The following is an 18,095-nucleotide window of genomic DNA, read 5'->3' as shown; positions in this document are numbered from 1 at the left end:
GACCTTTGGATGAGGTTTTTGTGTGGATGCCCTTTTTGTTGATGTTGATGCTATTCCTTTCTGTTTGTTAGTTTTCCTTCTAACAGTCAGGTCCCTCTGGTGCAGGTCTGCTGGAGTTTGCTGGAGGTCCACTCCAGACCCTGTTTGCCTGGGTATCACCAGCAGAGGCTGCAGAACAGCAAAGATTGCTGCCTGTTCCTTCCTCTGGAAGCTTCATCCCAGAGGGGCACCCGCCAGATGCCAGCTGGAGCTCTCCTGTATGAGATGTCTGTCAAACCCCTGCTGGGAGGTGTCTCCCAATAAGGAGGCATGGGGGTCAGGGATCCACTTAAGGAGGCAGTCTGTCCCTTAGCTGAGCTCGAACGCTGTGCTGGGAGATCTGCTGCTCTCTTCAGAGCTGGCAGGCAGGAATGTTTAAGTCTGCTGAAGCTGCACCCACAGCCACCCCTTCCCCCAGGTGCTCTGTCCCAGGGAGATGGGAGTTCTATCTATGAGCCCCTGACTGGGGCTGCTGCCTTTCTTTCAGAGATGCCCTGCCCAGAGAGGAAGAATCTAGAGGAAAATCTAGGCAGTCTGGCTACTGCGGCTTTGCCGAGTTTATGGTGGGCTCCGCCCAGTTCGAACTTCCCAGAGGCTTTGTTTACACTGTGAGGGGAAAACTGCCCACTAAAGCCTCAGTAATGGTGGATGCCCCTTCCCCCAGCAAGGTTGAGCATCCCAGGTCCACTTCAGAATGCCATGCTGGCAGTGAGAATTTCAAGCCAGTGGATCTTAACTTGCTTGGCTCTGTAGGGGTGGGATCCACTGAGCTAGATCACTTGGCTCCCTGGTTTCAGCCCCCTTCCTAGGGGAGTGAACGGTTCTGTCTCACTGGCATTCCAGGTGTTAATGGGGTATGAAAAAACTCCTGCAGCTAGCTTGGTGTCTGCCTAAACAGTCGCCCAGGTTTGTGCTTGAAACCCAGGGCCCTGGTGGTGTAGGCATCTGAGGGAATCTCATAGTCTGTGGGTTGCGAAGACCATGGGAAAAGCGTAGTATCTGGGCCAGAATGCACCGTTCCTCATGGCATAGTCCCTCATGGCTTCCCTTGGCTAGGGGAGGGAGCTCCCTGACCCCTTGCACTTCCAGGGTGAGGCAACGCCCCACCCTGATTCTGCTTACCCTCCACAGGCTGCACCCACTGTCTAACCAGTCCTAGTGAGATGAGCCAGGTACCTCAGTTGGAAATGCAGAAATTACCCACCTTCTGCATTGATCTTTCTGGGAGCTGCAGACTGGAGCTGTTCCTATTTGGCCATCTTGCCAGCCACCAAAAGTTCTTTTTCTTAATCTTACTGTTTTATCTGTTACCTAGTACCTTGAATTCTTTCAGAATAATCTTTTCTTCCTAGGTTTAATTTCTTTAAGGCTCTCCAACCATTTTATTTATTTTATATAATATACTATTCTTCCATTTTTTAAGCAACTAATCAAAAACTTTAAAAAGATGTGGGGGCTGAACTGTTTTCAGATTCCTGATGCTGAAAGATTATAACTAGGCCCTTCTAATCCAGCATATGAGCTGATGATTTTTATACTGGAGCTTAAGAGGATTTGGATAAGAGCAGTTTGCAGTGTTATTAACTATTTGAAAGATCTTCCTTCTGCTTTGGTTTGCAAAATCAAACCAAAAGAAACCAAAAAGCTCTACTCATATTTCATTTAACTGCTATAATTTAAATGGCCAGTTATTGGCTTGGTAGAGTGACCAAACATATGGAAAGACTTCTAGACACTTTGTCCTTTACTAAGTCCTTCCACAGGAGACTTGAAAAATCTTTGGGACATTTTTATTTATGAGCAGCAAGCATTTATTATGCCATCTAAGGCATCACTTCTTGAGTACTTTCTATGAGGCAAGAACTCTGCTAATTAGCCAGGCGTGGTGATGCACGTCTATAATCCCAGCTACTCGGGAGGCTGAGGCAGAGAATTGCTTGAACCCGAGAGGCGGAGGTTGCAGTGAGCCGAGATTGTGCCATTGCACTCCAGCCTGGGCAACAGGGCAAGAATCTGTCTCAAAAATAAAAAATAAAAAAAAAGAAAAGAAAAAAAAAGAACTCTTCTAAGTACTTGACATATGTTATCTAATTTAATCCTCATAAAAAAACACCATGAGCAGTATTACTATTCCATTTTACAGATAGGGAAACAAAAATACAGGGAGGTTAAGTCTCAAGTTCAAGGTCAATTAGCTATTAAAAGCCAAGCTGTGATAGCAAATTCAAGTCTATTTGACCTCATAATTCATGCTCTTTTATTTCCATCAGTAAAATTGCACAAATTAAGGAAGAATGCCTTCCTTAGACGATTTCTCCAAGTTTTACATTAGAAACAGACTACTTTCCATGTCAAAATATTGTTGAACTGCTTTTCCATCAATTACATGGTTTCTTACCACCATCAGCTTGATGCTCAAAATTATTTTGTGAGGCTAACCAACATGTAGTCTTTATGAACTTTATTAAATAAGTCTAAAGGAATAAGAATTCCCATGAATATAGTGCACATCCCATATTTCTTCATTTTTGAATCACTAATTTCTATTTCTGTGGTTAGTTCTTCTTTGGAAATCGTACATTTTACTTGAACACAAAAATTTCCCATGGGTAGAATCCTATTTTCTTTTGTCTCCAGAATAGCTGATTAATGACAGCTGAACTTTTAACTGATAAAGATTACTTACATTTTAAAATCACAGGACAGAGAGACCCTGGAACCTACAGATGCTATCCTAACCTCACACTGATAAAACTCAGTTTATGATGTCATTGCCCATAGGCCCTTCATCATACTGCTATACGTCACTCAAGCCATTTGCTATTTATGTGGATAAAAAGGACATGGTATTTGATTTTCTCTTGTCCCAACTACTCAGGTAGAAAATGTTCAGGTATAATGTTACAGAAATTAATTTTCCTCAATGCACAATGTGTGCAAATAACATTTATGAGGATAATTTCTAAAATATCAACTTTACATTCATTCCTGTGCTTTTTGTGAGGTCCTGGATTTTCAATAAATCAGAAAAGGTCTGGATTCCTACCTTCAAACCAATACTATTTGGTTATATTATTGTTAAAAGATATGTTTTCCTCCTATTCTTATAAAAGATGACCATTCATGGCCACAAAGGGACTCAGCCAACTGTGTCTACCTTTTAGCACGTTTCTATGCATAGAAATGTGTTATGACGAAATAGCAAGGGCAAGGAGTCCATGTCCAGCAAGATGGAAAAGCTGATGGGAAATATTACCATTTTGAAAAGTTGCCAAGCAACTGATCTCATCAAATTTGAGCCTTTGCCTTTGAAGCCTGAGCAATGAGACCCTATATAGTTAAAATGATTTAATGCCACCTTTTCCCTGTTTCTACTTCCATGTTAAAGCTTCTATGTAATAATGACAATAATGAAAACAAACACCCAACATACCGGGCACTGAGGCAATTTACAATGTCTTACCATTAAATTCTCACAAAACTCTACAAGGCAGATATTATCATATTCATCTAATAAGAAAACTGAGGCCCAGAGTAACATCCCCAAGGTCACACTGGAATAATTAGATGGCAGACAAAATTACCAACTATGGCTGATGCTACAGCCAATGCTAGCAACTACTAATCTAGATTGCTTCTGCTACTGGTATCCATGTTTCCATAAGTTATTCTTGTCTATCTTTTTAGGAAAGTAAATCTATTTTATACTCTCTGATTTAAAAAGGACATAACACATTGTTGCTCATTTTACATCTAAATTTAGCAGTCTTTTCCTAAGGCCTGTCAGGTTCATATCTATGTAAATGCATGCTCGTTATAGTGTTAGTAAATCCAAAACAACATACACAAGAACATATAAAATCAGACTTAGTTCTGCTTGCTGGAATCAAATTCTTGAATTTAGAATGAGGAATGTAATTTTTGGAAATTATTTACCTACAATTAAAAAATTATTTTCATCACATTTAGCTGGCATTACCACTGGTAAGGGTCAAAAAAATATCCATGAGTACTTAATCCTAGCTCTATCACTTACTAGCTGGGTAAGTTATTTAACCTGTTTTTTAGATTTCTCATCTGTAAAACAAATATTTTATTAGTACATACCTCATAGAGTTGTTGTGAGGATTAAATGGATTAATGCCTTTTAAATGCTTAGAACTGTGTTTGGCATACCTGAAAGCTCAACAGGTATTACAGTAAGTCCTCACTTAATGTTGTCTCTAGGTTCTTGGAAACTGGGACTTAAAGTGAAACCACAGATTACAAAACCATCTTCTTCCTCATTGTTATAACAAAATGACATTGAAGGAAATGGCATTGGGATCAGCTGTGCATCATTTTGCTTAAAGTCCCAGTTTCCAAGAACCTGTAGATGATGTTAAATGAGGGCTTATTGTATTTACTTATTTTCTAGAAATGCCATCTACTGTCAATCCATATTGTATTTGTTTAATTGCTTAGGGTAAATACCTGTACTTCTTTTAACTCATTCTTAATAACTAGAGGGTCCATGGTATAACATAAGAACCTTCGTTAAACAACATACTTTAAAAGCCACTATTAAGATATTTTCAGGCCGGGCGTGGTGGCTCATGCCTGTAATCCCAGCACCTTGGGAGGCCGAGGTGGGCAGATCACGAGGTCAAGAGATCGAGACCACCCTGGCCAACATGGTGAAACCACGTCTCTACTAAAAATACAAAAATTAGCTGGGCATGGTGGCGTGCACCTGTAGTCCCACCTACTTGGGAGGCTGAGGCAGGAGAATCGCTTGAACCCGGGAAGTGGAGGTTGCACTGAGCCGAGATTGTGCCACTGCACTCCAGCCTGGGCAACAGAGCGAGACTCCATCTCAAAAAAAAAACAGATATTTTCAAATATTTTTCTTTACATCTGTGTTTCTTTGTCACTGTGTTCAATAACAGTGTCCCTATTTTTCTATTAAATATCTAAATTTAGAATATGAATGTACAAGGAAAATATAGCAACTACATACACATTCAACTGAAAGCACATACGAAGAACTGTGTCATATCTCTTTTGCTTCTTAAAATCCTATCCATATTCTTCTTATCTTAACTCTAAAGTCTCTTTGAGTATACAGATGATCTGGGAAGTTAATAGGAGAGAAATGGTGGCTAAATTCACATACTTCAAGGTAAGGGTTTTTGTGACCAAGAACAGAAACTGAACACTCTAAGGATAAAAGACTTACATAGTGCATTGTGTGATTACATAGGTATCACACAAGTGCTAAGAGATTAAATTACCATTATTTCCAGAAAACGTCAAGTATGTAGTTTTCTGTAGTTTAGTTTTTTTTTTAAACAATATATTTAAGCAGGATTACATACTTTCGTTATCATTATTTCAAATACAAGATAAAATTGTTGTATTTGGGAGTCCAGGTAATGGGACTATTTTATAGGTTAAATAAAAATGTTGTCATTGATTATTGCTTATGAAGGTTTGAAGTTATTTCTGTTGGGGTCGTTAGGGTCTGGGCTGAGATATTTAGACAAACCTTCAGATCTCAGACATAGGCTGGAGAAGGTACCAGGTATTTGGTGGGATGACTAGCATTTAAAAACCCTGGATGAAATGGCTATTCATCATTTAAAACCCAGCATAAATGTCATGTGTACTCATTTGACTTCCAAGGTAAACTATGAGGCTTTATTTCCTAGGCTACTACAGCACTTGGTGCACACCTTCCAACTTACCTGAAGTGACTGTGATGCATCTATTTATTTGTTTCTTCCCTTTGGGTAATTAGGATTTATGGTTCTATTCATTTTTGTGTCCCAGTGGCTGGCTGACTTTATGTATACAAGTATTAGTTGAATGACTTAACAAATAAATTGTTGGGAAAATTATGGCCACACAGTCCTGTGCCTGACATATAGGTTTTATTATTTAACATTTAATTTTAAAAAGGTAAATACATTAAACTGTTATTTACTTGAAACAATCTTCAGGTCTTGTACTGAGGAATCTCCAGTGAAGTATCTACAAGTATCTACATTAAGGTTATATTTGTTTCAGGTTCAAAAGTTAAAAAAAAGAAACAACTCTGGAGAATACAAGAGTGACTACAGACAAAGATATCATATGGAGACTACACTACTGTGCACACACACAACCAAAACAAAGCACCCTACCCAACTGACACTATAGAATGCAAATGCAGAAAAATATCTTTCCCTATGAAAGTGAACCCACAAAATTAAAAGAAGTGACTGCTTCACCAGAGGCACAGATATCAATGTAAGGTCATGAGAAACATGAAAAAGCAAGGAAATATGATACTTCCAAAGGAACACAACTCTAGCAATATACACCAAAGGAAAAAAAAACTGTATGAAATGCCTGAAAAGCAATTAAAAATAATGATCTTAAGGAAACTCAGAGAGATACAAGAGAATACAGACAATTCAACAAAATAAGGAACACAATTCATGATCTGAATGAGCAATTCAACAAAAATAGATATCATATAAAAGAACCAAACAAAAATCTTAAAACTGAAGAATTCAATGAATGAAATAAAAACATACAACTGAGAACTTCAACAATAGACTAGGTCAAGCTTAAGAAGGAATTTCTGAATATAAAGACAGGTCTTTTGAAATAACCCAGTCAGAAAAAAAAGAAAGAAAAAAGAATAAAAAAGAATAAAGAAACTCTACATGACAAATGGGACACCATAAAGTGACCAAACATTTGAATTTAAGTGTTCCAGAAGTAAATTAAATGGGCAAAGTCATAGAAAACCTATTTGTAATAGTTAATATTAAGTGTCAATTTGATTGGATTGAAGGATTCAAAGTGTTGTTTCAAGGTATGTCTGTTAGGGTGTTGCCAAAGGAGATTAATATTTGAGTCAGTGAACTGGGAGAAGAAGACCCACCCTCAATGTGGGTGGCACCATCCAACTGGCTGTCAGTGTGGCTAGAAAAAGCAGGCAGAAGGAGGTGGAATAAGCTGGCTTGCTGAGTCTTTCAGCTTTCATCTTTCTCCCATGCTAGATGCTTCCTGCCCTTGAATCAGACTCCAGGTTCTTCAGCCTTTGGATTCTTGGACTTTTATCAGTGGTTTGCCAGAGGCTCTCAGGCCTTTGGCCACATACTGAAGGCCGCACTGTTGGCTTCTCCACTTTTGAGGCTTTGGGACCTGGACTGAGCCACTACTGGCTTCCTTACTCCTTAGCTTGCAAACAGCCTATTGTGGGAGTTCACCTTGTGATCGTGTGAGTCAATTCTGCTTCATAAACTCCCTTTCATATATGCATATATCCTATTACTTCTGTCCCTCTGGAGAACCCTGACTAATACACTATTTAACAAAATAAGAGCTAAAAACTTCCCAAGTTTTGCAAACAATATACCATACAAACATACAGGAAGCTCAAAGAACTGCAAACAGATTCAACCCCAAAAAAGTCATCTCCAAATCACATTATATTCAAATTGTCAAAAGTCAAAGACACAGAAAAAAATTTTAAAAACAGTAAGAAAAAAGTGTCAGATCACATAAAAAGAACCTCCATCAGAATAACAGTGGATTTCTCAGCAGAAACCTTACAGACCAAGAAAGAATGGGATGATATACTCAAAGTGCTGAAAGAAAAAAATTGTTGGCTAATACTACTACATCCAGCAAAGCCATGATTCAGCAATGAAGGAGAAATAAAGTCTTTCCCAGACAAGCAAAGACTGAGGGAATTCATTACCACTAGACCAGGCCTAAAAGAAATACTTAACGGAATCCTACATCTATAAGCAAAAAGACAGTAATTTCCATCATGGAAGCACACAAAAGAATAAAAGTCACTGGTAGAGTAGAAACACAAATGAGAAAGATAAACGAATCAAACCTTATCACTACAGAAAACCACCAAACTGCAAAGATAAAACAAAAAGAGAAGAAGAAAGCAGCAAAGAATAAGCAAAACAATTGCCTAAATGAAGGAGTAATTCCTCACGTATCAGTAACAACCCTGAATGTAAATAGTTTAAATTCCCCAATCAAAAGATATAGACTGGCTGAGTGGATTAAAGAAAGAAAGAAAAAAAAACAAGACCCAACTCTATACTGCATACAAGAAGCTCACTTCACCTGTAGACATATACTGACTGACAGTAAAAATACAGAAAAAGATATTTCACGCAAAAAAAACCAAACCAAGTATCAGTAGGTATACTTAAATAAAATAAACTTTAAGTCAAAAACTGTAAAAAGAGACAAAGAAGGTCATTATATAATGACAAAGGAATCAATTCAGCAAATGAATATAACGGTTGTAAATATATATGTACCCAACACAGGAACACCCAGAAATATAAAGCAAACCTTACTAGAGCTAAAGGGAGAGATAGACCCCTATATAATAATAGCTATGGACTTAACACCCAACTCTCAGCATTAGATAGGTCATCTAGAGAGATAATCAACACAGAAATGTCAGACTTAAACTGCACTATAGACTAAATGGACCTAACAGACATTTACAGAACATTTCATTCAACAGCTGCAGAATATACATTCTTCTCATCAGTACAAATAACATTCTCCAGGATAGACCATATGTTAGGCCACAAGTTTCAACAAATTTTAAAAATTGAAATTCTGTCAAGTATCTTTTCAGATCATAATGAAATAAAACTAGAAATCAATAGTAAGAGAAACTTTAAAAACTGTACAATTATATGGAAGTTAAACAATATGCTTCTGAACAATCAATGGGTCAATGAAGAAATTAAAAAGGAAATTAAAAAATTTATTTAAGCAAATTAAAACAGAAATACAATATACAAAAACCTATGGGATACAGCAAAAGCAATACTAAGAAAGAAGTTTATAGCAAGAAATGCCTACATCAAAAAAGTGGAAAGATTTCAAATAAACAATCTAACATTGCACTTCAAAAAATTAGGAAAAAAAGAAATTAGAAAAGCAAAAATAAATCAAACTCAAAATTAGTGGAAGAAAAGAAATAATAAAGATTAGAGCAGAACTAAATGAAAGAGATGAAAAAAAAAACCTACAGAAGACCAACAAAATGAAAAGTTGATTTTTTGAAGGGTAAACAAAATAAATTATTAGCCAGACTAAGAACAGAGATTACCCAAATAAAGTCAGACATAAAAAGGAAACTTTACAACTGGTACCACAATAATACAAAGGAATATAAGAGACTATTCTGAACAACTATAAGCCAACACATTAGAAAACCTAGAGAAAATGATAAATTCCTGGACTCATATAATGTATCAAGATTGAATCAAGGAGAAATAAAAAAACTGAACAGATCACTATCTAGTAATGAGATTGAATCAGTAATAAAAATGATCCCAACAGAGAAAAGCCCAGGACCAGATGACTTTATTGCTGGCTTCATTGCTGAATTCTACCACACTTTTAAAGAATAACTTACACCAAGTATTCTCAAACTATCCAAAAAAATAGTAGAGGAGGAAATTCTTCCAAACTCATTCTATGAGGCCAGCAGTAGCCTACTACTAAAATCAAACAAGAACAAAACTAAAAAAGAAAACTGCAGACCAATATCCCTCATGAACATGGATGCAAAAATCCTCAACAAAACACTAGAAAATGAAATCTAACAATACATGAAAAAGATTGTATACCATTATCAAATGAGATTTATCCCAGAGATGCAAGGATGGTTCAACATATGCAAATCAATAAATGTGATACCTCAACAGAATAAAGGACAAAAACCATATAAACATTTCAACAGATACACAAAAAAGCCACTTAATAAAATTCAACATCCCTTCATGATAAAAACTCTCAACAAATTAGAAAGCAATGCACCTCAACACAATAAAGGCCAGATATGACAATCCCACAGCTAACATTATATTGAATGGGGAAAAGTGGAAAGCTTTTTCTCTAAAAACTGGAACAAGACAAGGATGAACACTTTCACAACTCCTATTTAACATAGTACTAGAAATGCTAACCAGAGAAATTAGATAAGATAAAGAAATAAAGTGCATTCAAACTGGAAAAGAGAAAGTCAAATTGTTCCTGTTTGCAGACAACATGTTCTTATATATAGAAAAACCTAAAGACTCCACAATAAAACTCTTAGAACTGATTAAGAACTTCAATAAAGTTGCAGTATACAAAATCAACATACAAAAATCAGTAGTGTTTCTATATGCCAATAACAAACTATCTGAAAAAAAATCAAGAATGCAATCGCCTTTATAATAGCTACAAAAAATACTTAGAAATAAAGTTAACCAAGGAAGTGAAAGATCTCTACAATGAAACCTACAAAACACTGATGAAAGAAACTGAAGAGAACACAAAAAATGGAAAGACATCACATTTTCATGGATTAGAAGAATTAACATTGTCAAAATGACTATACTACCCAAAGCAATCTACAGATTCAATGGAATCCCTGTCAAAATACCAATGACATGCTTCACAGAAATAGAAAAAAAATCCAAAATTTGTATGGAACCATAAAATACCCCAAATAGCCAAAGCATTTGTGAACTTAAAGAACAAAGCTGAAGGCATCACACTGACTGACTTCAAATTATACTACAAAGCTGTAATAACCAAATTAGCATTGCACTGGTATAAAAACAGACACATAGCCCAATCAAACAGAATGGAGTATTCAGAAATAAGTTCGTATTTACAGCCAGGTGATTTTTGACAAAGGCAACAAGAACATACATTGGGGAAAGGATAGCCTCTTCAATAAATAGGGCTGGGAAAACTGGATATCCATATTCGGAAAAATGAAACTAGAACCCTATCTCTCACCATGTACAAAATCAACTCAAAATGGATTAAATGCTTAAATATAAGACCCCAAACTATAAAACTACTAGAAGAAAACACAGGGGAAATACTTGAGGACATTGGTCTAGGCAAATATTTTTATGGCTAAGGCTTACACGCAACAAAAGAAAAAAAACAGACAAACGGGATTATATCAAACTAAAAATCATATGTAGAGCAAAGGAAACAATTCATCTGACAGGGAACTAATATCCAGAATATGCAAGGAACTCAAACAACTCAACAGCAATAAAAGAAATATTTTTATTTAAAAATGAGCAAATGATCTGAATAGACATTTCATGAAAGCAGACACACAAATGACCAACTGGTATATAAAAATGCTTAATGTCATTTATCATTAGGGAAATGCAAATTAAAACCACAAAGAGATATCATCTCACCCCAGTTAGAATGGTTATTATCAAAAAGACAAAAAATAAGAAATGCTGGCAATGATTCAGAGAAAAGGGAGTTCTTATACAATATTGATGAGAACGTAAATTGGTACCGTCATTATAGTAATTAGTATGGAGAGTCTTTAAAAAACTAAAAACAGGACTACCATATGATTCAGCATTCACATTACTGGGTATAGGTCCAAAGGAAAGGAAATCAGTATGTCAAAGAGATATGTGTACTCCCATGTGTATTGCAGCATTATTCACAATAGCTAAGATATGAAAATTAACCTATGTGTTTATCAACAGATTAATGGATAAAGAAAATGTGATATATATATATATATTAGAATATTATTCAGCTCTAAAAAAGAATGAAATCTTATCATTTGCTGCAACATGAATGAACCTGGAAGACATTATGTTAAGTAAAATACATCAGGCCCAGAAAGATAAACACTGCATGTTTGCATTCACGAGTGGGAACTAAAAACTTTGAGCTCATAGAGAGTAGAACTGTGGTTACTGGAGGCTGAGAATGGGAGGGGTGAGTGGGAGAGGGATTTTGAAGAGACTGGTTAATGGATATAAAATTACAGCCACATGAGAGAAGTTAAGTTCTGGTATTCTAGAGCGCTATAGGATGGCTATAGTTAACAATAATTTATTATATACTTTCTAATAGCTAGAAGAGAAGATTTCGAATGTTCCCAGAACAAAGAAGTGATAAATGTTTAAGGTGAAGAATATGCTAATTAGCCTGATTTGATCATTACCCATTCTATATATGTATCAAAGTATCACTCTGTATCCCATAAATATGTACAATTATTATGTGTCAATTTAAAAAAGTTAAAAGCCATACTGAATGAAACAAATAACTTTGCTTACTTCTCCCTTTTAAGTATGTACAATTTCTTTTCTCCTAAGTTGTTTACAAAAAGATATCAAGTATTTATAGGCTATCTAAATTTTCTAATATTTAAAAAGTATTCTATTCTTGGCCGGGCGCGGTGGCTCATGCTTGTAATCCCAGCACTTTGGGAGGCCGAGGCGAGCGGATCACGAGGTCAGGAGATCGAGACCACGGTGAAACCCCGTCTCTACTAAAAATACAAAAAAATTAGCCGGGTGTGGTGGCGGGCGCCTGTAGTCCCAGCTACTCAGAGAGGCTGAGGCAGGAGAATGCCGTGAACCCGGGAGGCGGAGCTTGCAGTGAGCCGAGATCGCGCCACTGCACTCCAGCCTGGGCGACAGAGCGAGACTCCATCTCAAAAAAAAAAGTATTCTATTCTAGTGGGGGGAGATTTGTGGCACATGATGGCATTAGGGGCTTTAAACTGTAGTCCGAAGGGACTACCAATTTATAGCCATTCAAGTAAGAACTTAGTAAACATTTTTTAAAATAAAGTCATCAGTAATCAATCACTTTCATTTGGTGACTATAATTTCTCTTAAATTAAACATTAATTATCTACTTCAACACAAGTAGAGAACAACCAGATAATACTGGGACACAAACAAAGAAGAGTTGACATACATTACTGCCTATTCAGTAATAGGCAGTCAATTAGTATTTGTGGAATGAATGAATAAGAATAAAAATTTCATATTATTTCATGGGGCAAGGGTAGGGATAGCAAAGATTACAGGCCTCTATACTCTATATTGTAGGTTTACAATATAGTAGAGGAGAAAAGTAAAGGTTCAAATATCTTCAATACTTAACAGTTTAATTGCCACTAGAGTAGTGTAGTTGAGGAGTTTATGTTAAAATATATTATTTATTCTTATGATTAAAAAGCACATGTACAGAGAATAACACAAAGTAAGATAAGTATGGTTCCTATTCTTTAGGATCATTTTGGGGAAAATTTTTCTTTCATACTTATTACCAAAGAGCTGAAAGGAAATAAGACATGTATATGAAGATATGTGATGACTGCTCTTTTGAGACCAAAGGAGGGAGGCATATGGCCATGACAGACAAGTGAGGTGCATGAATAGAAAGGAGGAGCTAAAAACAACTTTGCTTCTGCTCAGCTCCCATTGATCAAGTTTGAATTAATTAGCAGGGATGCTGTCCTTCCTCAAAGTATAGGCTCCTCTCTAAAAATGATTAATTTGAAAAGTGGAAAGGGACGTGCAGAGACTTTCAATTAAATCCATTCATTCTTGCAAAAGAACCACAAGCTTTACTACTTTAAGCAACTTTATCTGCAAATCTTTCGGATATACTATAACAATTTTAAGTATTTGTGACTGGGTTACTTTTTCGGTCATGAATCAAAGATTAAAACAATCCTGTGCCCATCATAACTCTAGGTCCATTTTTGCCTTAAATACAGTATGTTCAATCCATTCTATTTAAAATCCACTTCCACTCTAATGTCAAATAAATTTCACAGCTTCTTTAAAAAATATAAAAACTGAGGTGAGAATTTCTCCAGAAAATTATATTTCTTAAAATCCCTGAGGAATATGGAGATAATTTTATTTTAAATAAGTCATGTTAACAATAAGTATTCATTTAAAAAAACAAAAAAGAAAAAAAAACACCTGAATTTTTCCAAACTGGCAACATCTAACACACAAGAAATACATGTGATGCTAAAATGATTTTTATAAATCATTATGAGCTAAAATGTTACCTACTGTTTTTTCTTATCTTTTGAAAATCTACAATAATTTTTAATATAATGTCTCGTAGAAATTCCACTTAGAAGCACATGAGAGAGACAGATCAATTATAAAGATTCAAAAGCTCCTAGGTAACTCTCACAACCCAAAAACTTATTAAAGGAAATTGAGATTCCCATGCCAGAAATATATTCTTATATAAACATAAAAGAAGAACTCTTACCATAAGTTGGGGTGCTTTCTCGTCTTCCTTGACTACTTGATCTTCCTTTTTCATATTCATAGCAATATAAGACAGTATCTTCTTCGACAATATTAAATCTCTTTCGATATTCCTGATCCAGAAATGAATTTGGTGATTCAGATCCCTTATGCACTGGCTTGCCCACCATATGTCCTCTGAGGTCTTCACAAGGAAGGTTTCCTTTTTCATCCCTAAAGAAAGGTTAGAGTAAAGGAAAAGATGTAGAAACATGTTAGGGTAGTAAATGGCCGAGGGTCTAAAATACTAATAATTTATTCCCATACAATATATCTCCTGACCTTTTCAAACTTCCTTTGAGATTTATAGGGCAATTCGTAATTATTCTTATTTTGCTGAAAACAAAATGGTAAGTCTCAGAAAGGCTAAACAACTTGCCTCAATGTTACACAGCTAATAACTGACAGAATTTGAAATAGGCCATGAAACTTTTAACTGTTGCCCAAGTCCATTTTTCACTGTACCATTTCATACATAAATTGATTTTAGTGTTCAAGAGAGTAGGTCTAATGTTAGTAATGTTAACTTAAGTATATAGCTTTCTTCTGCCAGTTCACCTTTGCACATAAATTGCTTTTAGTGTTTAAGACAGTAGGTATAATGGTAATAATGTTAACTTAAGTATAATGCTTTCTTCTGCCAGTTTACCTTAGCACATAAATTGTTTTTAGTGTTCAAGACAGTAGGTATAATGGTAGTAATGTTAACTTAAGTATAATGTTTTCTTCTGCCAGTTTACCTAATTGATTCTTGGTAAAAATCTGCACTGCTTAAAAATAAAAATATATTTAAGAACTACCATAAGGAGCACTGTGGCCTTAGGAATCAAATTAGCAATGGTATAAACTTGTACTATAAGAAATTCAAACAACATGTTATTAATTTAAAATAAACCTTAAAAGAATTATTCTCAGTATTCAAACTCTACGTATCTCATTTAAGAGTAAAAAGACATATTCCTAGAACTCATTCTAAATGGATATATCAAAATTTCATTATACATCAATGTTTCTTGAGGAGAGAAGGTAAACTAATTTGATAAAATACAGAGTTTAAGAATGGAATTTAGGGTGATGGCAAGTTGATTTTTTTCTTCTATAGGATTCTAGAGAAAAACATCTCTAATAATTTATGGGCTCCCTAAAACTTATTACTCACACACTCTAATAGGTAATTAAGCCCAAATTAAGCCCATTTTGATAGAAATAGTGCATTTGTGATTTGTTAAATTGAATCTTGTTTATTTTATGAAATGTTTCACTGATTACCTATGAACTTTTTGTCAGAAAAGCTTGTCTTCTAGAACATGACTATGAATGTAAATGCAATGTTTCCCCCCTTGTGGACCATTAGTTAAATTTCTTCCTTGTTCTTAATTGTTTCTGGTTACCCTAAACAGTGCCATGAATAAATGCTGTCAAACCAGAAAAATAATTTAATTTTATGTTAAGTGATAAGACTAAAATCTTAAATTCATAGAATAAACTAAATTATAACAAGACAGATAAAAAGAACAAATTTTTAATTAATTCCTATTATACCTTATAAAATGGTGATGAGCTTATAAAAGTAATGTGAATTCTAAAATATGAGCCCCAGTCTGGCAAAAGCTTGTATTTCTGCTTCTGTGTGTAAATGTTTAGATTAGGTTTGTCCAAATGTAGAAAACTATACTCCCAGTATTTGAAATATGTAGAAAGTAGTAAACAACATTCTCCAGACTGACAATCAGTGAGTTTTCTTATCTGTTTAACCCATCACAAGGTGTTGTTGCCATTTACATTACAATTTACTCTTTTATTTTCTAAAATAAAAGTATTGCTTATTACCAAAATAGAACTATATAGATAGTTCTTAGGCAACATGAAGCAAATAAATATAAAATCCAGGCAGAATTTTATTTCAGCTTGCTGAAAACTTTTCCTAAACAAATTGCCCGGTTAGTCCACTATCAAAAAGAAATTGACACTGTAACTAGCTTGGAAGCAGCCCTAATGAATTTTGGCACTGGAGTAAGGTTATGCCTATCTGTAAATGGACCAGACCTCAAGCTATGAGGCTTGTGACATGAATGTTAATGCAGCTGAAATCAGAGGGTGATTCAGCCCTATTAATACACATACTATATTTATATGGAAACATCTTGTGGCAGTAAATTGAAAGGGATGGTATTTCCTACTCTATAATAATATGAAGGAGGGACCTTATATCAACAGGGTAGATTTTTAAAACAAATCTATATAGAATGCAGTAAAATACTGTTGAATTAAGAAAAGTACCAAGCAAAACCAAACTTTTCAGTAGAATGAGTAGATACATGTGTTGTGTATGTAAATGTGTGTATGTGTATGTGTGTGTGTGTGTTAATGTATATATTCATGTCATGAGTCCCTGGAGAACTCAATGTGTTAATTCATTCTGATGTAAAGAGTTTTTACACCTTTCTTAATGTTGTAAGTTAATGCACGTAAGTAATAAATCTGTGCCTTTGCTCTAGAAAGGATTTAAGGAAGCATTAAAAGAGCATTGCTTTACTGCAGTAACTTTAATGACACACAGTAGAGTTAATAGGAGAAATTAGTGCTTAAATGTTATAGTTGTTCAAAGACCTATAAATTCTTCATTTTCATCATGGAAAAAGAAATTTTGTTAAGTATAGAAATGTACTATATATAATGATAATGAAACTGTGTATAGTCATAAGACATATAATAAAATGCCAACCAAATTTCACTCACTTCACATACATGAGTGTTTTATCTTTTAGAGAAAAAGGCACTTTTGCAATAACTTTTTTTCTGGAATAAATGTGTTCAAAAATCGTAATCACATGAAAAAAATTCTGCCTAATTTGAAAACTAGTCCTATCATTTTTCAAGTCTGTTTTCTTTTTGAGATGAGAGAGGTTTTATTATTTGCAATCCAAATCAAACATAAATGTTCACATACCACCAAAATGCCTATCCTGTGTAAACAAAGTTTTTTAATATGGGGAAAAATGTTCAGAAGAATTAAACTAGGTCCATCACATTCATCTTCAAAATGAGAAAACAGGAAAAAAGTGCCAAGGCTGTATCTACAAAAATAACCACGACTGCAAAAAGTTTTGACTGTCAACTTAACATCGAGCCAGAAAATGCAGACATTTATATAAGGCTGTAGTTCAAAGAGGCTTTGATGCATGGATTGTTCTGACTCCTATATCGAAAGATTTTATGACTGGGTAAGTAATAATTTGACTCAAAATGTATTTAGAATATTCTATTAAATTATACACTGACCAACTAAGAATCAGTTACAGTGATATAGTAAACACTATGAATTTTACAGAAAAGTATGGAGCTTTCAAGCAATACTGACAAAACAAGGGTCACTATGTTGATATTTCAATTTCACATTCTCTAATATTTTTAAATAGCATCTTCAAGCTTTTTACTGGCTTCAATATATAGCCTTTATAATACGTCCACCACACTCAGAAGACAAAACTGGATCATTTTACTCTTTTATCCTCTTCAGTGCATTTTAAATATTTTCTGTAGAGGAGACACTTTCTTTGTAACAAGTTCCTCACTACCCAAGAGGAAAGAACATTTTAAACCTACAGAGATTTGATAAAAATAATCTTTTGATGTTTATCTGTATATGTAGCCCTCTGAAGAATAAGGCCTCTTAAATAATTATTTGCACTGAAATAAAAATCTTTCCAAATAAAATGTAAACAAATCATAAAAAGTCACTTCCTGTTTGGAACACATACTTTGCTCCTCATGCAAGAGTATGTGGAAAATCTGACACTGTCTTAAAAGAATTAAAATGCAACTTGCATTTTAGTAGGATATTGGATGGATTTGCATATTTGCTTGTAAATTGAACAAGACTGTAAATTATATATTAGATTTATGAAATGCCAGCTTAGT

At 34.9% G+C, this 18,095-nt stretch overlaps 1 protein-coding gene across 5 annotated transcripts in view; it reads right to left on the bottom strand.

Annotated features, from left to right (window-relative positions):
• CNKSR2 (connector enhancer of kinase suppressor of Ras 2) overlaps positions 1-18,095 on the bottom strand; it is a 277,648-nt gene that overhangs the window by 110,670 nt on the left and 148,883 nt on the right. For all 5 annotated transcript variants that reach the window (XM_030807378.1, XM_030807379.1, XM_030807380.1 and 2 more), the window contains one exon: positions 14,137-14,348. In XM_030807378.1, coding sequence (XP_030663238.1) covers positions 14,137-14,348 — 212 coding nt within the window. The remainder of the gene's footprint in view (positions 1-14,136; positions 14,349-18,095) is intronic.

The sequence above is a fragment of the Nomascus leucogenys genome, chromosome X (genome assembly GCF_006542625.1).
Source record: "Nomascus leucogenys isolate Asia chromosome X, Asia_NLE_v1, whole genome shotgun sequence".
Classification (NCBI taxonomy): Eukaryota; Metazoa; Chordata; class Mammalia; order Primates; family Hylobatidae; genus Nomascus; species Nomascus leucogenys.
This window is presented reverse-complemented; position numbering and strand designations above follow the sequence as displayed.